The sequence below is a fragment of the Antrostomus carolinensis genome, unplaced genomic scaffold, assembly GCF_000700745.2.
Source record: "Antrostomus carolinensis isolate BGI_N321 unplaced genomic scaffold, ASM70074v2 scaffold4755, whole genome shotgun sequence".
Lineage (NCBI taxonomy): Eukaryota > Metazoa > Chordata > Aves > Caprimulgiformes > Caprimulgidae > Antrostomus > Antrostomus carolinensis.
Window position 1 is genome coordinate 1175 of NW_010316993.1, and position 24600 is coordinate 25774.

The following is a 24600-nucleotide window of genomic DNA, read 5'->3' on the forward strand; positions in this document are numbered from 1 at the left end:
CATGTATAGTCAACTTTTCCCCTGGTTTAGGCCATCTGTTCAGCCACCAAGCTAACAAGACAACGCCTTTGTCAGCAGTAGAGCCTCAGATGACTGATGAGCAGAGTAACTTTAGGAATATCATTTAGGCTTAATCAGGAATTCACTAAGAGTACTTTGTCATAATTTAATTTCTGCAATAAACCTAATGAGAAATGTAATATACATGCTCAAAGTAATTAGCTACTGTTGTCTGAACTATTCTTCAAAGGACTTCCAGTCATTTTTTTTTTTGTGCATTACTACGGTTTCTGTAAGAACTGGGACATCTGTGGTGTTTTCATCTAGTTAATAATATTAACTGAATGTTCAGCTATCAGTTTAATAGATAACAGTTAATGACTTGAGGTTCCCAAAAGGTTTTTGTAGTAAAATTAACTAAAACTTCTCATCAATTTCACGAGAATTCCTTAGTGCAAGCTATTTCACTATCCTGGTTCATTTTCAGGTATGCATAGAAAAATAGTGAAGGGTATGCTGACAAAGCTGATAAGAAGTGACTTCTCTGGACATTGCCAGTATTATCCTCAAATAGAACTTCCTGCAGACTTCGTTTACTATACATATAATTATGTCATTCAGCAATCTGATTTTTAGGTTATTTCATTAATTTCATTAATAGAAGGGTCAGAAATGATGATTAAAATATTTCTTGATGATTAAAATATTTTCCATTGTCATCAAATTTTTTTCTGTCCATTTTAAAGACTTCAAAGCTGTTCTTGTCATGCAGTGTTGAATAGAAAATGATTTGTAGTCCAGTACCATGAAATACACCTGACATGCTTTCCTCCAAAGACAGGTCCTAGAGGAGGCAGAGGGCAATCTTGATACAAGACAGTTTTACAAGTGCACCCAAAGAGTGAAAGTGAGGAGTTTGATTCAGAATTAAAACCTCTCCCAGTTGCATGAGCTCCTGTACAAATTCCAGAGAAGCCCTTGCAAAGGCTGGGGCCATGGAATTCCAAGCTCAGTTTCTAATCCACTCCAAGACATGGCAAGAAGGAAAAGTTATAGCAGAGATTACAGTGCAGACGTTCAGAAGTACATCTGTACACCACAACAGACATTTAAAATCATACAATAAACAGAATGCAAATTCAGATGCTTATGCTACTCAGTGAATAGAGATTCATTTGGCAAAACTAGGAAATAGGAAGCTACATATGTGCATACAGTTAAAAGAAAACATCAACTTCATTATGATATAAAGAGAACCAAGAAGAGACAGAGCCCATGCTGAGAGTCAGCAGGCAGAACATGGCTAAAATGGGATTCAGTTGCCTAAATATGGACATCTGGTGCCATTTTAGGTGCCCCAGGTTATCCAACACATCTGCAAGGGCCTCTCAAATATGAGTGGGCGGCACTCTTTTGCAACCAGTAACTGAGCAGAAGATGACTTTAACGTATCTAAAATTATAGTGTTTGCCTAAGTTTAGGAAAATTAATTACATCCTAGTGATTTAGGCCCTTAATGTCCATTAGTTGCAGTGCACATTAGTCACATGAATAGCATTTTAAATCTTCCCATGGTCTAATCGCTACTCCTGCATCACTTTTACTAAGTCAGACCAAGCTCAAAATGAAGTACTTACCTCAGCTCCTTTCCTGCTGTCCTCTTGTGGGAGATGGGCAAGAGGAGTGTAGATGGTAGGCCATTTTCTGTGCTAGACTTCAGCTTCTTTTCTGCTTGCTGCAATGAAAAAGACATCTAGGATGATACAGTGTGGCTGGTACCTAATATTGTGATAAATACTGATTTTCGGTTACTTCCTCTTCACTCAACCTACATCAGAGATGCAGAGAAAGCTGTGGGTCTGACTGCCCATTCCCTACCAGTTTTGACAAACTCTCACATATGAATGAGATTTAAATGCACGCTGGGTTTGTACAGAATCGTATAGCTAAGGAAGAGGAAAGATCTCCACATTAGATCATATACTTTTTTAGTTATATGATGCATTAAAAGGACCTGATTCCTCAAAATGCTTTTTCACTTCTTTTCAAGTGCAAAGTTCCCTCAACTCCATAGGTTTTTCTCACAGATGGAAGGCTTAGATGGTGTGTTGTCTGATACTTAACATGACTAGGAAGTGAATCAGAAAAGAATACCTTTCTTCTGACATAGTAGACTTACATAAAATACTTCATTTGACTTAGCTGTATAAATATTGCTGCAATTGGAAATGACCAAAAGATCAGTCAGTTGGATCTCAAAACATTGTTAATTATTGAGGTGCTAATAAAAACACTTATTAACTTAAAGTCTGAAAAATGCATACAGAATTCACCTTTTCTGTTCATTGTTTATTTTTCATATTGTCTCTTCTGTTCAAAAACATGTAATTGCATAATTGTTTACATTAGAATTAAAAATATATTGAGTTATTCTATTTGTACAAGACAGTTAAAATTTTCAAATAATCTAAATCCATTTGCATTTGGTTCTTATTTCTAAATAAATAATTTACAGTTAAGGTGACTTGAATCACAAAATTATTCATGAACTAAAACTACTGAAAATGAAGAAAACATTTGATTCATGTTGTTTTATTTGTTCTATTGTGAGCTAGATTATCACTGATTTACTTAATTACATTACTAAAAAGCTGTTATTTGTACTTCATTTTGCCTATTAACAGGTAATACAGGCAGCATATACAAACCAAACAGTGTGTTTAATTTGAGCAGTGATGATACCACAAAGAGGGCAGTTGAGACTGTTTCCTAAAGCTCTTTCTGAAACATGAAGTGGTGGAACTTACACTGAATTAATGATTTTATATTTTTCTATAGATGAAAAAAATATTTGGGAAACTTCCAGGGTTCAAAGAAATCCACGTATTAGGATTTAAGTAAGTAAGAAAATTGGACTAATTTTTCTATTGGCTACTAGGATTCTCTTCTTCCTTCTTTCCCTCCAGCATGAAAAGACCTATGTAATTGTGGGTTGTGTATTGCTATAAAAAGAAAATAATTTTCCAATAACACAGAGACAAGATGGAGAGAAGCGCAGATACGTCCCAAGTGAGACTATGAGGTTTTGAATTACTAAGCAGAATTAGCTTTGATTTCCTGAAGGGTGAAGTAATCAATAAATCAGCTGAAATTCTTGACTAGCAACATTTTATTAAGGACTTTCTTAAATTACAGGGTAAGGAGAGTTAGGAGTATGATTATTGGAGTATGGCTACTTTTTTGTATGTGGACCTTATGTCCTTCATAGATCACAGTGAAGGTGCCTTGGCAAGAGAAGGTTGCAGGAGAGTACACATTCACACATATAAAACTTTGCCAATAGGTGTTTCCAGGTATTTCAAAAAATTTAAAATATTTCAATTTTTAATAATTTTTTTGTTCTATCTTGTCATTTCTTTTAGTTTTAGCTTCCTTGTATGTTCGCTGTTAATACAAGCTACTGTGTATTTTTTCAATAGAGAATCTATAGGGGAGGCAGGATCAAAAACTGAGTATTTGATATGGTAATGCTTATATAGATAAGAGCACATTATGTAAAGAATCAAGGGAAAACCAAATTACTAATAGTAAGAAGTAACATTAAATTGAAAGGAAATAAAGAGCAAGAAAAAAGACATAAATTCATGTGAGCTTATGGCACAGCATCAGGAACATTCAGTCCTTCTAGTAATATATAATACATGTTGAAATATATTCATATCACAATGCAATTTTAGACAGGGGCATACTTCTTCCTAGCTTTTCTTTATGCAGAATTGATGGGGGAAAAGAGAAAAAGGAGCAAAATAGTGTGAAAATTAGTTGATTACATTCTGATTATGAGAGTAAGAGGAAAAAATGCTGGCTACTGCAGAACAAGCAGAGAAAATCTGTAGTAGCATCTCACAGTTACAACTTGCAATAACTAACCTCCTTCAGTTGTGACTCCAGGAGATCTGCAATCCATTTCTGTTTAGTTTCTTGGTCTTAGGAGCTGATATGAAAGTACATTAATCAATGTGGAAAACCAGGATTGCTGGCCATCATCTAGTAAGTTAGTTAGGTCCTGTCCTGGAAGTTACAGATCAACAGAGACAGGTCTTACTGTCTATTCTCCCTTAGCCATATTGCTACATATATTAGCAGCATTTCCCACAAGGACAGCATTTGGAGATATTCAAGGTAATTCATCAAGGAAAATAACAGGGCATTATATTCAGAAGGTCAACATAGCCATGTCTTCCAGAGGTAATTAATAGATCAAGTTACCCCTGTGACTAGGATCGGAGTAGGCACCATGTGTGGTAACAGTAAGAGTTGCTACTACTGTCATAGGTGTTCATTGCCAACATACAGATATAGATTACCAATGACAGTGCTCAAATTGCACCATTTGTAGTGGGAAATAGGAAAGCGGATATTTCAAACTATCAAGGTAAAGTAAAATTTCTGTTCCCCCAATCAAAGCATGGAGATTCCTATTGTTTGGAAGGGAAAAAGTGAAATGATAGACAGTAGGCTGTCATTTTCACACAGATATAAAAATTACAGATGACACATAGAAGATAAGTTGTCAAAAGATGTTTTTGACATACAACTGATTGATTTACCAGTATACATGAATCTTTGTTTTTCTCTCTTTTGCAACCCTTTATCACTTCCTTTCTTCTGTGATGAAATGAAGACGGAAGAAGGAGAAAGATGGGTAATTTGTCTCTAATTCATAATTAAGATTAATAATTTTATAGATTATTAGATGTAGATAGATACGTCAATAACTGTTCTTTATCTTTATGTAACAAAGTGATTTGATTTGCTTTCTAACCAAGTACAAAATCAGTGATATAAAGCAGCAGGGACAGCTTTTACTTTAATCTGAGAGGTTCATATAATCAAATTTTGTCAGGATCTCTTTGAAAGAAAGATAGTTGTTTGACCTAAGAAAATTCACATTCAGATGAGTAAAGATCTCTATCAGTCATAAACTGAAAGTAAAAAAATAGAGAAACTTCCTATTTAAATTTTCATTTTTGATCTGCTGTTTCCTAGCTGTATTCCTGTATACACATTATCTTCAATAAGTATGTAGAATTTGATTTGTAACCTCCATTATCAGGCCAGATAGAATGGCAAAGAGACCAGTTACTGGCTTGATAAAATGCAGGGAGCTTTTGACTGGTAATACAAAGAGCTACAGAGTCTTTTGTTGTTGCTTAAAAGTGCTGCTGGGGAATAATTTGTGTAACAGTTCCCAGAATTTCTCTTTTACTCATAGTTTAAAAGGAAGAATTGTCTAATGTTTTTCCTGAATTCTTGCGATGTCATATAAATGTAAATTCATAGCATACACCAGATAAAGTTAAATTCCTCTCTCTACAGTTATTTGATATTATAAAAAGCAACATAGTGGAGTACAAATGTTGTACAATGTACTCATTTATCATTTTAATTAGGTTAATTTAGCATTTATGAAAAGTTTTGTATTAACAATTGTGAAAATTTGAGAGTTCTGTTAAACAGATACATCGAGGGAGAAACTATATATATTCATTTGGACTTGGAGAAGCTAACTGCCATTGTGAAAAGTTATTTGCTTGCCACATTAGCTAACTTTCTTGCTGTTCTTCAAAAATGAGTAAAATATTGCTCCAGATATGATAGGATTTTTGCTTACCTGTAGTTTTACGAACTGTCTAATCACTTTTCATAGGTTTTTGTATAATTAATAGGTGATTATGGCTTCTAGTAAACCCAGCATGCATTTATGACTGTCTGGACCAATAATCAATGACTTCCAACTATATTGTCAGTTCTACAGGTCTCTGAGCAGTCAGATTAAATTGGATTATGTTAGAACATTTTTATAATTTTCTTCAGCATTGGAATTTTTATTAAAAATTATGCAGAACAGAAAAAAAGGTTTAAGTATAGCAAAAGAAATTTTAAGATGACAGTCTCATTAGAAAGAAGCATATCTGCATTATTTTTACAGAAGATAATATGTTATGGTTGCATATATTTTTGTTTGTTTGTTTGTACAATCAGTCCTCAGTCAGTAACTTATTTTGCTGCACTGGGTATTTTTGCATCTTCTCCTTGCAGATCAAGCAGCACTATTGCACGATATGTGGTAAACTTTGAGAGAGATGGCTCAGAAATGAAAAGCACAGCAGATGGCATCTCAACTATTGCATCTAATAAGGTTGAAAATCAAAACAATCCATTTTCTCCAAATGAAGAGAGGGAGATATCAGCAACTAAACTCACAGTTACAGACCTTCAGCAACTGGTTGCTATCGCACTCCATGAAGATCAGTCCCTGCCAGTGGACCTTGGAACACTTCAGTTTACTGATGGTCAGTAGCCAGGCCAGTGCCAAGCACAAGTCTGAACCTTGCCCTTTCAAACTGATGTGATTTTAGTAGGGTCTTCTTTGCTTCTCTAACAGATTGGTTTTTTTTGATGTATCGCATTCTCCTAAGCTTTGCACAGCATACAAAGAATGCACAGATCTAAGTTAAATTTTATAGCAAAATGTGCCTTCATAATTATACAGCCTAATTTCCAGTGACATTGGAGGACATATTTCTTGGGTGTTTGTTTAGAAAACCTGGATATTTTACACTCTAAGACAAAAAGAGGAGGGGAAAAAAAAAAGAAAAAAAGAAAAAAGAAAGAAAGACTATGAATATTCACTCTAACATTTTTATTTCACAGTACAGGCAATCTCCTTTCTTTAATAAGACAAAAAGTGAGGTTTTCATCTAAAATAAATTTGTCTTGCCAGCCTGCGGAACAGGAGCCATCAGTGTGCCCAGGTGGCCAAGAAGGCCAACAGCATCCTGGCCTATATCGGAAATAGTGTGACCAGCAGGACTGGGGAAGTGACCGTTCCCCTATAGTCAGCACTGGTGAGGTCACACCGAGTACTGTGTTCAGTTTTGGGCTCCTCACTACAAGAAAAACAGTGAGGTGGCGGAGTGTGTGCAAAGAAGGGCAACGAAGCTGGTGAAGGGTCTGGAGCACAAGTCTTATGAGGAGCAGCTGAGGGAACTGGGGTTGTTTAGACTGGAGAAAAGGAGACCGAGGGGAGACCTTATTGCTCTCTACAACTACCTGAAAGGAGGGTGTAGTGAGGTGGGGGTCAGTTTCTTCTCCCAAGTAACAAGCGATAGAACAAGAGGAAATGGCCTCAAGTTGTGCCAGGGGAGGTTTAGTTTGAATATTAGGAAAAATTTCTTTACTGAAAGGGTTGTCAAACATTGGAAGAGGCTACCTAAGGAAGTGGTGGAGCCACTTTCCCTGAAAGTATTTAAAAAAAAATGTAGATGAGGTGCTTAGGGACATGGGTTAGAGATGGATTTGGTAGTGTTAGGTTTATGGTTGGACTTGATGATCTTAAAGGTTTTTTCCGACCACTATGATTCTATGCTTCTATTCTATGATTCTGTGATTGTAAGCAAGCCATCTAACCTCCCAGTGAATTCAGAGAGAGATACCTTATGGAGCATTTGATCCCAAGACAAAATCAGTGGTGTGAATCACTGAAAGGTGCATTTTGCTCTCAGAAACACAGAGGGAGTGTAAATGACAAGCTGGCTGTGAAGACTCCCAGCAGAAGTTTTGAAGGGTTGCATTCTGTTCAGTAATCCAGCTAATAAATATCCCCTTATAGTTCATCAATGATTTTTTCAAAGCTAGCTCTAGGTTTGGGAAAGTGGGTTAAAAATTGGGAAAATAATTTAAAATATTTTGGTATATTTACCAAAACAATCTCAAAACACACTAAATTTTAGCTGTAGTGTTTCACTTACAAACAGCAGTTATTTTTTACTAAAAAAATATATTTGGATTAATTAATAATGTCTGTAAGAATAAAATGTCATATTTTAATGTAAAAGAAAAGGCTCAAGAAATCCTTTCATGGACATAGAACACTTTAATAATTATTATTTTAATCAATTTTTTCCACTAGTTATTTTAATAACCAGTTTTAGAAAAGCAGCTTGCATGCAAGTATGTTTAAAGAGCTCCTCTGAGGGGTAAAGGGAGCAACTGGGCACTAAAGCCAAAATGCTGAGAATAACAACAGTGTGGACTCTGGGAAAAACTGAAAAGAATTTAGGCTTAATGAACAACACAGTATAATGATTCACCATAGCCCATGCAGATTTAACTGAGCAGCTCACACTTCAGCTGATTTTAAGCATTCTTCCATGGTTCAGCTCTGTGCAGACCTATCCCATTCATACTAACTGAATAGTACAAAGAATACTGCATATAAAATTCCTGTTTTTCTTATAATTTACAGTTTAAAAGAAAATTTATGCCTCTTTCTTCTTAACATGGATTTTCTTAAAAGTAATTTTTAATGGATACTAATTTTAATACTATTTTTTACTGAGTTGATGTGTTTTGATCAGTTTTTAGCGTGCTGAAGTACTGTGCTCTGTCTCTCTCTCTCTCTCTCTTTTTTTTTTTTTTTCAGAATCTATGGTTATACCTAATGATTTTGATAATGATATCCAGCCAATGGTCACTATTCCTCTGGCAAGCCCTGATTTGGTAAGTTAATAATGGTTGTCATATTTATCTCTTTCTCCATGAGAAATGAAATTAAACAGTTTTAAGGTGTACATAACTCTATATAGAAAAGGGCTTTTATGCTAGAATACATATCTGCATTTTATAAATGCTCTAAGGATGAATGTTGTGGCGTTATACTGAAACAGAGACACCATTTAGAGCATTTACAGGTGAATATTACTGCTTAATTACCTGTTCCAATCTTAACAATGTCTCACCAGTACAAGAGTATTTCTGAATGACAGAAGGGAGAGTAGTTGACAGGGATGGTGAAAACTGTCTTTCTTTGACCATTTTTTAAATTACAGGCAATTTGATTAGGATCATATGCACATGCCAAACATTTTATACAGTCCATGACTTCATGCCGAGTTAGCTGTTTGCAAGGCTAAAGATTATTGGCCTTTTTAGCAATGAAAGTTAAACATAATAATGAAAGCTGATTTTTAAAAACTTTTTCAGGAGGATTCCATGAGTGTGGAACTCCCACTAGGCTCCCCCAGCCCAGCAACAGTGGACCAAACAGGACACAGCTTGGTCAATGAATTTACAACTGGAATCCCTGTGCTAAGTGTAGAGATCAGTGCCTCTGAAGACTCTATTAATTTTGTTTCATCTGAGCCTGCATTCCCTACCAAGCCCTCCAGAGAACCATTTAATGACAAATCTCCTCCAGACACAGAAGATATTGCTACTGACCACCAAAGTTTCACAGTGCCTTTCAATGTTCTGGGTAGCAGTAACAGTCCTTCAAAACCAGAGGATTCCCATTCGCCTCCTTCAGTAGATGATTCTGCTAGCTATGACTTGATCACCAGTGGCTATGAGTCTCCAACGGAGCCAACTACCACACTAGCAGTTTATACCACAGGTAGCTTTACTCCACCTAATCTCCTGCAAGCTGGCGATGAGAATAACGAAGCTGAGGAGAAGAAAGAACTGACTGATATAACAGAACCACCTTTCAAGGAAGCTGACCAAGATAGTCTGCCTGGACAAGGTAAGCCACAAAAGATTTTTCCATAAGAGAAAAAGTAGGAGAGATCCAGTTGTTATGATACATACATTCACATGCAAGTACGGTAAGCATTCCTTTCAGTTGTGACAGAATTTTTTCTGGACCCTCAAAGGTGATTATATACTTTTACTTCCTAAAGAAAGAAGAATTTTTATTTGTATTTGTTTTAACTGTAGCTTCTAACAAATTATGCAACGGTAAATGGTTATTCACAAATCCTGAGCATCATGGAGGAAGCAGTATTTCTGGAAAAGTTATTCCAGAAGCATAAGACAAAATAAACCTAGCAGTAAAATACTTCAGCTATTCCGTTGTACTACATCTCAGTCTCACCACCCTGTATCATCCTCAAGCTCTCAAGAAATACTCTGAGAGAAGAAGACTCTGCAGCGTATTTTCAGAGTTTTTTCTGTGAGGAAAAAAACACTGATGAGGTGTATATGGTGGTCACATCTCTGTCTGCGTAACTGATAAGAACCTTATTAATTTCCATAACTGCTCTCATGTTCACACAGCCTTGTTGTGAGTAGCCCCCTTTGATATCTTCCTTGATAGGATATCCTTTGATATCTCCTTTGATAGGACAAGAGAAAATGGTCTCAAGTGGTGCCAGGGGAGGTTCAGAATGGATATCAGGAAAAATTTCTTCACTGAAAGGGTTATCAGGCATTCAAATGGGCTACGTAGGAAAGTGGTCAAGTCTCCATCCCTGGAGGTATTTGAAAGAAAGGTAGACGAGGTGCTCAGAGGTATGATTTACTAGTGGACAGGTACAATTGGACTTCATGAACTCAAAGGTCTTTTCCAACTAAACTATTCTATGATTCCTCCTGCCCAACAGTTAATTCAGTTGTGCACTCCTTACTCACTGCTGTTTCTAGACAATCTCTATAAAACCTCATATTCTGGATGTTTGGGGATTCTTTCTGCCTCTGGTTCATCCCAGCTGCCTGAGCACCATGTGTGCTTATCATAGCTTTCTATTTGGCATAACCAGCACTGTCATGGAAAAGAAAACTCCATAATGTCTTGCAAGAACCACTCTGGAAGTTCCCAGGACTGGAATTCACCCATTCTTTGTGCCAGGAATGCTCACCAGTTTTTTCACATCAGTGGTTATACAAGGTAAGAACTCATCTGTTTCCTTGCATGTTTTTCTGTTTTCTGTGTTTTCTTTGACCATAAACTGACAGGCTTTTCTCAACATTCTCCCCCATCAGTACCTCTCTGTGCCCTTTCACTTGACACTTGCCACTTCGAATGTGCAAAGAACACTTTTCATGGCGGTGCTGCTTCAGTCTGATGCTTGGAGAAGTGAACAGGTAGGTCTAGCTATGTCATTTGTCTCAAGAACTATATACAATATTGATTAGCCTAAAAGTTATCTGTAAATTGAGGATGAAGCTGAATGTAAAAGTTTCAGCAGGCCCGTATTAGGATATCTCAGACTTAAGAAAAAGCTTATAGTATGTTCACCATTGTGACAGAGTTAGAATTGCATACTTGGAGTACTATGAGTAACCTGAAGAGTCTTAAAGATATTAGAGTATGTGATTAGCATATGGCCAAAATTTAATGACAGTCTGCTGCTCTGCTATCTCCGTGCTGTAAACAGCAGGAACAACCTGAAGAGAACAAAACCTGCATCATGTCTTCAAAAAATACTTAAAAATGCTAAAATAAAATGATTAATTGGAGCAAAAAGGTGTGAGAGAAACAGAGTACCATCTATTTTCCCAATTTAACACATCACTTGTTTATATTGTTAAGCTATCCAACCACTACAGTTCAGTTTTACTGTAAGGTTAAGCTTTGCTTTCTTCAAATTTTATCTCCTATTGATGCCCCCCCCCCCCCGCCCAGATATGCAATATAAATGCACATTAACCAAAACAAGTGAAAACAACTTATATTTCTGATAAGAAAATTTTCTTATCCAGTGGCAAATCTTCTGAGCTACATGTATAATGAAAAAGTGTAATATCTCATTCTCCATCTATATAGATAACAGGAAGATACACCCCAGTGCTCGGCAATGTATTCACTCATATTTTTTACTCTTAAGTCTCTTCCCCAGACACAGGCACACATGCCTATCCTATTATTTCCACAGGTGCACACCTGCACCATATGCTCATATTCTGCACACACCTTTGGGGTTTCTTTCTTATATAGTCATCACTGTTGCTAACAAACTCCATTACTCCTCCAGTTAGTTCTCATATGCCTTGCATGCTCCCTTTTAGGCTCTCAAAGTTAACTATCCTTCAGAACCTCTATTTTCCAAACACTATCCCTTCTTCTATAATTAGCATTCCCTTGATGATTGTCCACTTCTATGTTCAGTGCTATTTCACTAGAAACTAATAATCTCTCTCCCTCTAAATTCACCATAATACTGCTGACTTCAAATCAGCCCACTAGTCAAAACTTCGGATTTTCATTTGTTGCAGGTAACTCCCACTCCAAGTAAGACATAATATATATAATATAGGCTTTCATACATTCCAGTCTCAGATCCCATCTTGTGTTAAAACCAATCCAAGATCACCTTTCTGCCTGTGTGCAGAGACAAGGTTTAAAACTGAAAAATATCATCTTAATGCTTTGAATAAAATTATTTTAAAACCATGGTCAATGCACTAGTAAAATAAGAAAATTTTTTAAAACAAACAATACAGATTTTCAGGCTGAGGGTGTAAGATTACCCTTTGCCAGATTATAAATGAATGAAACTAATTAGATTTACATGTCATATAGTCCAGTTGGAACAAATATGAAGTAAGGTGGCACTGCTGTGACTAACATGCCATAACCAATGCATTTCCTTCACACATTAAAAACCCTTGATCTTGCTAGAAATGCTGGCTTTGAGAAATAATCTGTTATGATCAAATGGCACTAAAATTTTCATTTTCTAAATTTACTACAGTCCTCTCTTCAGAGGATTCAGTATCCTTACAGTATAAGAAGGTCCATTTGAGCTCAGCCTTGTATTTTTAATAGTTAATTCCTTGTTAGGGGATAACTCGTGCCACTTGCACTAGACAATTATAAGCAAGTTGTAACTGTGTGCTCTGAATCACATCTCTGGACAGTTTTATGACTCTGTCTACTAGCTACAGAGAGGGCTTGGTCTTCCAACTTTGATTATCTCAGCCATACTTGAGATGCATCACATAGACGGCACTGATGCTAATATCAATTTAAACTGCATGTTCTTCAATTTGAAAGATGCCATAGTATTTAAAACTAATGGACAAAAAGACAGGAAAAATTTAAATGGAGGCCAATTTGCAACAATGTTTATACTAAATTTAATGGGTTTTGTGTTTGTGAAAATCTAGAATGTGCAGAACTCCTGCCAAGACAGATCTCATATATTTGCACATTGCAGTTTCAAAAAAAAAATAAAGAAAAAAATAGTTCTGACTTCTGGTTGAAGATAACAGCATTTTTTCTGATACATACTTAACATTGCTTTCTCAATGCAATTTTATAGAAAAGTATATAGGAAGAAAGGACTAAACACAATTTCAAGTAATAGTCAGGTGTAAGTTAGAAGAAGGCAAAAGTTTCACTTTCATTCTGTAGAATGGTAAGATCATTATGTGTGTCAGTAAGAGCATGATTAAACCAAGCCTGGATGCAAACAAACTAGTTTCTTGTTCATTTCTTGCATTTACATGTTTAGGTTTCTTTTTCATTCTTCCCCAGTTGATGGATTTTTATTTTTTTTTAATTAAAGTATTGTAGAATACAATACTTGTAGAATAATGGCAACAATAACAGATAACTGAGTTTACAGTAAAAATTTTATATATAGACAAATATTCTTTTAATAACCATTTTTATTGCCACACAATTTGGAATGATGGGCTTTCAAGAAGAGTGGGAGGAGAGTATTGTTGGCACAGCAAAACCTGACAGGGGTTGACTGAGAAAACAAGAAGCATTATCCATGAATGCATTATCCATGAATGCATTATCCATGAATGCATTATTGTTGGCACAGCAAAACCTGACAGGGGTTGACTGAGAAAACAAGAAGCATTATCCATCTTCATACCTGAGGATTTCAGAAATACCTTTTAATAAAACCTGCCATTGTTTTGCCTTATTTTTCTTGAGTTCAGGAGGAATGAGACTGGAAAAATACTGCAGCCATATTAATTTTCAGTTCTTTCCCCTAAATGTATACATAGCCTAGAGCAGTGGATGAAGACCTGGCTAGACATGTCTTAGATCATTAAGTTAAGTTCCACTCTCATGCCTATTAAATATCTTATTCCTCATTTCAGAATTTGGCATTAGCTGCCATTCTAAAGTGAAAAAATATAAATGAAAATTATGCTGAACAATTATCGAATAACTTCAGAATATGCCTACATGATACTGCAAAGCTCCAATAAATAGTGTGGCTTGAGGAGAATGTATGCCCAAAAGCCTCAGGACAGACAACTTTGCTGGCAATACATGGCAGAGCAGAAGAGAATACACTCAGCATCGGGTGCAGTTACAAACAAAAAAAAAATCTTTTCTTTGTTGGGAAGGGCTAATGAGAAAATATGGGGTTTTGTCCAGGCATATCTACTACAATCCATTTTTTTCATCTTTTTTTTTTTTGTCAATTTCTCTTTAAACTATTGTCAGGTTAGTACTAGTTATACCTAGTATTTCTATACTAGTATTTCTAGGTATATTTCTAGATATATATTTATATGATATTTCTAGTATATTCCCTCATGTAGAGGGAGCAGGGTAGTTTACAAACAGCTAACTATTTATTTTTTCCTTGTTTTAGTTTCCCATTATACCATAGAATCATAGAATGGCTTAGGTTGGAAAAGACCTTAAAGATCACCTGGTTTCAACCACCGGGCTGTGGACAGGGTTGCCAACCACTAGATGAGGCTGCCAGGGCCCCATCCAACCTGGCCTTATATGTGTGACTCTTTTTGTTACAGTCATAAATAATGTTTCATCAACAGTTAAGAAAAGTTAAATGCAACCCATGTACCTCAATACAAATGTTTTACATGAGAACAATTCCAAATATTTATTTAAATGTCATTTTTTGAGAACTAGCATTTATCTTAAGACTTCTGCACCCTGGTGTTATATGAAGGTCTCTTAGGGAATTTCAAAGCAAACATAGAGCTAAAGACTGTATGGGTCCATTTTACTGTACTGTGTAGTTATTCCTGATTTTAACATTTAAACTGCCTGCTCCCTGACAACAGTGCTCTGGCTATTATGAGCTGCACAGGTTCAGAATCCAACCACAATGGGTGGATTTAACAAGCCAAGTCATCACTAAGACATCTGGTCCAAAGTAATTTTCAATATCGCTAAAATTGAAATGTATTCTTACAACGCAATATAGTGTAAAACCCACAAGATCATCCCAGTCATATTTCTTCTCCCAGCTCCTTCTCACCGAGTCACTTGTTCCATTTCAGAACTATGAGAAAAATTAGATTACTTACATCCAAGGCACAACAGTTTAGAAGAGTAAAATACTCCTCATTCTCTGCCTTTCATTCCATTAATTTCATGGTTTTTACATACAGGTGACTATATGATATGAAACAAAAATACGTATCCAAGTGTTTTTATATTTCTTGGCAAGTCTTAAAGTGTTCATCTGATGACAAGATTTTAAGAGAGTCATAGGTTTTAATTTTCTAATTTCCTGTTTGTCTTTTCTGTTTTTAGGTCCTTGGGTCAACACATTACTTGAATTTATATCATGTGACTTCTATTTTGTTTTTATCATTTTTCAAACTAATAAACTTCAATACCACAAAACTGTCTGATGGTCTCATCACTTACAAAAATTTTCTTTTTTTTCCCCTATCACACAGTTGAGAAAAACAGAGAAAATGGACAGGGATTTGGAGGATATTTTCAATTCTGAAGGACAGGTATTATAACCTGACAGATTTGTTTCTAATCATTGTAAAGTAAAATAAAACAAAAATAGTATTCTAGGTTTCAGTTCTCCAACATCATTACAGTGGTATGCAAGAGTATTTGAAACATTTAGATGGATGCTTCTTTACGTTTCCAGGTGTTTGTAAAGCTTTAGGTTATTTTCTCACAGATTTTGTTTAAAACAACTCATGAAATATATTTTTCAAATTTAATTGTAGATCAGTCAACAACGGGCATAAGGGAATAAGAATTCTCCTGAAGCTATGTTTTTAAGCAAGACGTTGCTTATTCAGCTTTGATTCCATTCCTTTGTAGAAGTGTATTCATATTTGTAAATGCACTGCTTCTCAGTTTTGCTTCTCTATTTAATTCATTGATGTGAATGCCAGTCAAGTCCAGACTTACCAGTTTAGCATTATATATCTCACTTGTTTAAGATATATTTTAATATGATTTTACTATGGTAGCAAACAGTGCAGAACTTCAATACAAAATAGCCTACAATAAGTAAAAGTCACAGCAGCCTCTGGCATATTTAACATGTTTTCAGTGTAAATGTATTTACTAATTCCCCTACTTCACAGGAGTATTCTAATTTCAGTTGAATCATTTCTTTAGTGAGAACTTGAATCAGAAAACTGACTTTTAGAGAACTTGAGCACTAGAATGTAATTTTATCTGGCAATCTCAGTAGCAGATGAGGTAAAGGTGCTGTAAATGGTAAAAGCAACTTGTCATGTTATGGAAATAACCTACCACTGACCTACAGTCCATACAAGGTATCTAATTATACGTCTGTCTGTATAATGTTCTTATAAAACACAGAAATACTGCCTTCACATCCAACATTATAATCCCTTAATTACAAGTGTGAATACTGTTACCTGCTTTAAGCAATCAACATGAAAATACTGACCTTTCTTCTGCTGTAGTCAGAAGAGTGCTGAAGAAAATGGATGTTTCTGCATCTTTTCCAAGTCTTAACTTAGAGAGGCAGAACAGTCACCATAACCAGGTGCAGCAGCTCTTGAAGACAGTGGAGAGATTGTAGTGGGATGATGTTTCAGGATCAGGTGCAGCAGCTCTTGAAGTCAGTGGAGATATTGTAGTGGGATGATGGTTCAGGCCAAGGTTTAACAGATTCCCACTGACTGCTCTCCAATCTCTTCCCAGAGATACTTCCATTAAATAGTTTCAGTGCAGAATGAAGTCAAACATTGCTACTCAGAGCTTTGAGGATGCTTTAAACACCAGCTGTTCCTGTACTGTTCAAAGTACTTAAGTGTTTCTGAAATGCTTAATCCTTTAAAACTGCTGAAACATGAAAATGACAGAGTCCTTAAAATTTAACAATCAAGTCTCTCAGCATATGAATTTGACACAGGTCTATAAAGTAAGCTTGCCCAATTAATTGTATATCTATTGTATTTCCACCTGTTGTATGTAAATGACTACTTTGAAGCTGAAAAAGTTTAAAAGAATCACATATTAAATGTATTTATTGCATTATTTCAAGGCTTTAAAGAAAAAGGCTTATTCAAAAAACTTTAATGAAAAAAACCTATTAGCAGATAGCTAATTGAAGTAAAGAAAGTCCTTAATAAAACAGAAAATGGCAAGCTGAATTACTATTTTTCAGCCATGCATTGGCCAATTCATGTGAAAATGATAATAAAAGAAAAAAATAATTTTTAATTGCACAAGGAGCTGTCATTTCAGGGCTCTTATGGATACAGTGACCAAACATAAAATTGCTAATGGCAGATGTGACTCCATTTTGCTGCTGACCAACTTCCACAAAGGCTAAGTGAGCTTACATTTCCCAGGGTGAGATGGATCAATGAAAATACCAACCCTCAGACATTCCATAAGAGGAATTCTTTCTCTGTCTTGAGAACTGTGTGAGTTGAGTAAAACCAGCTAATTTACACCAGTGAAAAGTTTATGAGAAGTCAGACTGCTGTGAGCTGCAAAAAAGTTACAGGGGACTAAAAGTAGTCAGGGTTTAGCTTTGTTCTTAATGATTTACTCTAAATCTTTAAGCATCTTTGAGGAACAAGTTAAGAATTCTTTGCTTTTTATTTCTTCAGTCATTGCAGATGTATGTAATAATAGTACTGACCTTCAAAAAAAGGAATCGTGGGAAAGATTCCAAAGTGAGATGAAGGCCATGTCATAACTCTGGGAACAAATGTCCCAAATGAAACACACCATCGGTTGCCCTGGTCAAATTACTCAATTAAGCATGAAAGTCAGTAAAATGAGGTTGTCCAGGCTGTTCAATTGTTAGCAAATAGAAGGTGGGCCTTGATGCCAGTGTGTGGAGTCCAGCTAAAGAAGCACCCTTGGAAGATTCTTTCATAATGAACAAGTAAAGTGTAGTGGTGCGACACGCCAAATTCTGCAGTGTTTTAGCTTTTCAGGTCTTGATCTTGCAAATGTTATGTTATCTTCTTAGTTTTCAGTGAGTCGGGTAAAACTGAATTGTTCTGAGAATAATGAAAGAAAATTATCATTGCTAAGTAGTATTTTATTAGGTCAGAAAATACTCCTTTTGTGACATCATGTCAGAATGACATTTATTTGCATCTTTGGTGGTGAGAACATGGTGACAAAGCACAGCTGCAAGATATTAAAATTTTCAGAATAAACTGAAGGCTTCTTGTATTAGTTACATAAAGCACTACATAGTAGTGGAGCTAGACCTGCAGCTATTATGCTGTTCTGTGAAAAATTAGACTACTCAATAAGTTTCAGTGAAGATGCTAAGGAAAAAAAGTCAAGAGAGACAAGAATTTTTAGGACTGGAGATGGAGAAGAGATGGAGTTCACTCCCAGTAAACTGAGGTTCACTGGAGTCAGTGGAGAAGGAGGTCTGCTGGTTTCACTGGCTTCTGGAGAGTTCATATATATGGACAGAATGACAGCCATCGATCATTCTGCCTTGGCTTTACAGTTAAAAAGACAAACTTAATCAGTAATTATGTGCTGTGAGACATTTGTTACGACATGTTAGGTTAATGACCCTCTTCACTTAATTATCTTAATCTTTATCTTACTTGTGCCCTAGTTAAAAATGAAAGACCTCAAACACAGATTCAGCATTTTATCTATTTGTCTGTACACAACAGTCCTGCATCCAGGGATTTTATGTAAATTTGAATCCAGACACTTGCTGTAACATTCTGTCTGGTATTTATATCAGCAGAGCTGTCCGTAAGGAGAATCTCACCCTGCATTATGGACCAGTCTCTTAATTGCATACTTTTTCCTTTGTTAGTTATTTTCTTCAGCCATCATGTATACAATTATATAGATTTACACTGTAATAATACTGTAACTTTCATATACAGAACAGTATCTGTCAGTGGACTTTGAAAATTTGTCTGTGGCCAACAGGAAATGTCAGTGCTTATTAAGCTCGTGAATGAAATAAAATGTCAGGACCTCTTAATATATAACCTTCTGGGCCTCCTTATTAATGCAAACCCACTAGAAAAATGTCTGATGACAATCTGACCTTTCCCCCCAAAAAACCCTCCTTATTCATGCTAAATTAGGAGGGGTTTTTCTACTTTTTAAAATACAAGAGAAGCAATTAATTAGATACCCAAAGTTGTTGAAATGGCAGTTGATTTTTTTCTGAAAAGTCAAACCTGTGTATTTTACTCCTTCAGTTGGGAATAAATGCCCGCATGCAGCACTGATTTTACAAAGATGAAATACAGCAATGTGCCCTGGAAATTGCCTCTTAATTTAGTGTTTACACATCTTCACCAACAGCAGTTTAATTTTAGATCTAAAACTCTCCTCACTACAGTATTGTCCTGCCTCGTCCATGTAATACAAAAAAAAACATCTGGAGAGTTCAGTGAATGTCTTTGTGAGAGGGTAAGTGGTGGCTGGGAGAGCTGAGTTTTTTATTGCTGACAGCAGTTTTCAATTCCATGCCATCATTTAACAGTCAATATTGTTACTCTGGGGGTGTATTTGAGTTCAGCATCTTATTTCATACTCTCTATGGGTTCCCTGCACCTGAATGATAGTGTTGTAGACCAAAAGGTATGCTGAAATTAAATATGCTGAGATTAAGAATGTCTAAATCTTCAGTGTTTGTACTTTTAAAGGCTTCATAAAATAATTGTCTGTGTTTTTTCTAGCCTTCTGCTGTAAAAACCTCATCTATAAGGCAAACTGGGTGAAGCTTTACAAATAATTGCTTTATGATGAACCAGTTTAAGTTTATTTTGTGTTCCATTTCAAAATTTTATATTTTATTTATATATATATATGCATGCATATAGAGTAATAGAATCATAAAATGGTTTGGGTTGGATGGGGCCTTTGAAGGTCATCTTGTCCAACCCCCCTGCAATGATTAAGGACATCTTCAACTAGATCAGGTTGCTCAGAACCCCATCCAACCTGACCTTGAATGTTTCCAGGGATAGGGCTTCTACCACCTCTCTGGGCAACCTGTTCCAGTGTTTCACCACCCTCATTGTAAAAAATGTTTTCTTTATATCTAATCTGAAAACCAATCTATATTAGTTATATAAAAAAAATATTTTAGATGCAAAAGTTTGGATTGGTTTTTGGTTTTTTTCATTCCAAATGCCTAGATCTTCTTTGTTTCATCCATAGTTTTTAAGTCCTTAGGATTTATTTTTATCCAAGTCTCATGCAGACAGTGGAAAAGCTTGGCAAAACCAGTCGCAAATCATTCTACTGCTGATTTTAACTTACCACTTGTGTAGGCAAATCTTGCAGAGTAACATAACATGGATTAAACAAAGTGCCACCAATAGAAGGGATCAGTAACCCCTGGGTTTGGGACTGGTGTTGTGCATCAGTAAGCACTCAGCAGCTTTTTAGGTGAACCTGTTTACTTTCCCATTGCAAGGGACTAACACCGCCTCTGTGGTGAGTCACTATCTCAGCTGGAGACACAGTGACTGGTAAGAATTGGCAGCTTGTGAAAACAGGTGATACGTGCGCAAAGATGATCTTGGTATGTCCTCAAGGCCTTTTAAATTGCTTTGCTTGTAATAAGAGGATGCCAGAAGACCTTTATGTATAGGCTATATATATACACACACATATATACATGGCTGTATGCCAAATCTGTGATATATATATGATTACTCTGCTTCAAACTTGCAGCAATTTCAAAGCCATTTCAGTACTTCTTTCTCCTGTAGTTACCTCTTTCTAAAATATGATCTGTTCTACCTAACAAATACCATCACAATCATATGGTTGAGTGTATGTTGTCATGCTGAGAGAAGGCTGCTCTGTGGAGCTGCAGGTTCATCCCATCAGTAGATCATCCTGCATTAAAGCCTCAAGCACTAATGCTAAGAAATCTGTTCTGAGTTCCCTTAACTAAGTGACTCTCACTCCTTATCAGCATAACAGCAAGAGCTTTGTAAACAGAGACCATCACTAGGCTTTATTTTTCTAATCTGTCCGTATCCTTGATTACACAAGAAACACGAGGACACAACAAAAGAAAAGCATCTCAAGTTCTCAGTAAAGTATTAAGGCACCAAGCTGCAGCGTGGTGTTTGGTGTTACATGCAGCATGCACAACCATGGGTTCCATACAGCACCTTGCTATTCTTTTTTGGCTACTCTCTAGGACTGGAGGGACTAGGACTGCAGCCTTTGTATTATCCTATCAGCAGTGCAAATTACATATCACAACAAATAAAAGGAGACTGCATAACTGTGTTAGTTTAAATGGGAATTTGCTGCACTCGCTTCATGGTCCTGTTGTGCTTTCAGATCACCACCTTGCAGTAAAGGAGAATGCAGCACTTGGTCTTTTTCTGCATCCCATCCAACACAGATGCCTCATAGTAGCAGTGTACTTCAGAGTTTTTCCCAGAATCACCAGTACTCACTTGTTATTCTGTACGCTCCAGCCACTGGGGATGGGGGAGGGAGGTGGGAGAAAGTTCCTTACCTTTCATTCATCATGTGAAAGGTAAGGAGCTATTTTATAATTTGGCAGAATGCTTTTCCCCTAAGGGCCATAGGACTGGATGCTCCTGATCCTCAGGACAAATCCAAATATGCTGATATCACTTGCTCAAGTTTTATGCTACTCTAGTTTTTCAGTGAGTTCACAGCCTTTTATCAAGTGGAAATTTTTGTCATCTAAGTCATTCTGGTTTCCATATATTCTGCCAGTTAAAATTAGGCACTTGGGGGAAAAAATTTCATGCATGCAGATGAAGGCAACAGAATTAACTATAAAAAATTGCCTTGTCTAATATGGGAACAGGATACTAAATATTGACAGAGATGAGTAATCTTCAATAACTCACCATCAGCCAGCTAGTGTTAAGGGCAAAATAGGCAGCAGTTGCCTTCCCTAAAACCTGGTCTCTGGAAAACCTTGGCAGCACCAAGTTCCTACTGTTCTGTTCCAATGTGCCAAAGTATAAAAAATGTGTGTCCATCATCACATTAGCTAGCCAGATGGTAGAAAACCTTTTCAAGCACCTAATTCTAGTAAAACTGCGTACTGTGCCTTGGAACAATTCTTTGCTGTTTTGAGAAGTGAGGTCAGCTGAGCAGAATGGGGATATATATATAGCTATACAGAAAATGATCCACATTAGATCAAGGCATTGTGTCTGCAAGGAGGTAACAAAGAGGTAGTGCATGCTGTTAAATTAACAGTGTCAAGAAAATAGACAGCTATCTTCTGTTAAGATTTTCTTTGTTGAAAAGGTACATTTGTTCCTAAAAACATCAATACAATAAGCAGAAAGTTGGGCTTCATTCATTTAGACAAAGAAACAGAAATGGACTCAAAAAACATCCATTGGGCAACTTCTATACCATGGACAGGATAGTTGCCAGCTCCTTCAGTCAAAGTTATTCCCAATGCAAAAGTTTGCTCTCCTTTAGTACTTTCATTGGCCACTGGGAGGAAATTAGCATGCAGGGAATAGAAGAGTTCATCCATTGGAGAAAAACTTCTTTCCTATCAGCTGATAAGTGATTTTACCTGTAGGCAGCTGCTAAAAGTCCCATGTGAAGAGCCCACATAAGTACCTCCGTGGAAAAGGACAAAGTTGTTAGCTTGGGTAGATGTCCATTGCTTGGAGGCCATCGTTTTCTGTGAAGCCATTGTGGCCAGGTAGTTGCAAGCCAAATTCATTCTCATTCCTCACACTTTAGATCTGGATTTCAGCTACAGCTATCACACATCCTAGATCCATGCCAAGCCCCAGTGGGGACCTCCTAAAAGTTCAGCATCTGGATCAAATGGCGGCTTCACGTGCAACAGATTATTTCCTAAGGTCGGAATTCTTTTTCACTGGTGCTGTTGTCTTCTAGGTGAATCGACAGAGTTTGCATTTAAAGAGGCTGTAGTGTTTTTCTTAACCACATTTTACTATTACTGGCAAATAATAGCTTTAACCTCTCGCAGAGGGGAACAGAATGACCCTGGCATACAACTGATCCGAGCAGACAGCTCAAAGCTGTGATCTACTCTTTCAGTCAATATAAACTGACAGTGTGATTATGTCCCTTCAAAACAAGAACGCACTTTGGAATGGCTCACAAAATACTTACCAAGTGAAATTATTATTTAAACACAGCACCCACAGAAATCTCTCCACTTAAATATGTGGATGAGATGTTTCATTACAGTAATTGTTTCTTGGTGATGGAAAAAATGTTTAGATAGTGGTAAGGCTTGCTTTTAAAAATGCTTCAGTTGAAATACAATATACATGTTGTATACATGTATACAATACAAAACCATGCTTGATGTTTGTTATGCTTGCTTTTCAAAATAGTTATTTGTTTCCCCCCTGTTTTTTTTGCAGCAGTTAAGATCATGGAAGACTCAGAATCATCAGGCGATGACATTTTAGTTACAGCCAGCATTAAAAAAACGTTGCCTTTCGTTATCGGTTCAAGTGATCTCTCTACTACCCAGCCTGAAGATGTTATTACAGACATGGTACCATCAACCCAAACAGCACCGCTGCCTGCAGCAACCAGCCCGTCCTACAGCCACTCTCAGATCATCGAACAGTCTCTTGAAGTACCAGATTCCTTGGTGCTGGCATCTGAGAGCGTTCCTCCCGATGGTGTCGGGACAGTAACGCAGGATATTGCTGCCATGTTAGATCACGTCAGTGTGATGAGCACACCAACACTGGATGAAGCAGAGCATGGCAGCGGTTATATCTCAATGCTGACAACTGAGCCTGCAGAAGCCACCCCAGCTCCTACGCTGAAGTATGTAACTACCAGCTCCATGACAACCGCAGCCAAAGGCAAAGAGCTAGTAGTTTTCTTCAGCCTGAGGGTAACCAACATGCACTTTTCTGATGACCTCTTCAATAGGAGTTCGCCAGAGTACAAAGCACTAGAACAACAGTTCGTGCAATTGGTGGGTGAAAATCAACTTGAATATATGCAGTAGTTGGGCACAGTTTAAAGAAATACACTGAAGAGCACAGTATTTTAAAGATATCAGACCCTACTACAATTCAGTCTGACAAGCTGTATTTTTAAAGTACTGATACGCCTGGGATGCTCTCAGGGAATTAAGAAAGAGTTTATGAAGTCAGTGATGAAATTTTTTACTCGTTCAAGAGACACCAGATATATCACTGATGTCTAATTTATTTGGCCTTTTCTTAGATTCATGTCAACAGTATAGCAGTGTTGATTACATCTAAGGCTTGTGTCTACATGCTGGACGTAAAAATAGGCCTTTTAAAAATATATCATAGCTTAGCAGGAGGAACATGATTAGATATGGATTTTCTCGATGGGTACAATAGGGCAGCAGGCTCAGCTCAGCAACATGCCTATTATGCTATGCCCTAACCTGCCGGGATTGAACGTTTGAAAATAATTAAAGTTGGCTTTTGAGTGAGGTGATTTTTTTCTCTTCCAGATGAATAAACTCCCCAACTGCTGTGCATTTCATTACAGGGGAAATTGCTGCCCATCCATCTCAATACATTATAGAGAAAGATGCAAAAGTCCAGAAGAAAAGAGTGTTAAACAGAAAAGTTAAT

General features: G+C 36.7%; 1 protein-coding gene across 1 annotated transcript in view; it reads left to right on the top strand.

Moving 5' to 3' along the window:
- LOC104525307 (interphotoreceptor matrix proteoglycan 1) overlaps positions 1-24600 on the top strand; it is a gene marked incomplete at its 5' end in the record, with an annotated part of 30672 nt that overhangs the window by 276 nt on the left and 5796 nt on the right. The window contains 6 exon segments of the mRNA XM_029085068.1: positions 2839-2897; positions 4685-4705; positions 6103-6356; positions 8489-8565; positions 9049-9586; positions 23392-23963. Of these exon segments, the coding sequence (XP_028940901.1) occupies positions 2839-2897; positions 4685-4705; positions 6103-6356; positions 8489-8565; positions 9049-9586; positions 23392-23963 (1521 nt within the window).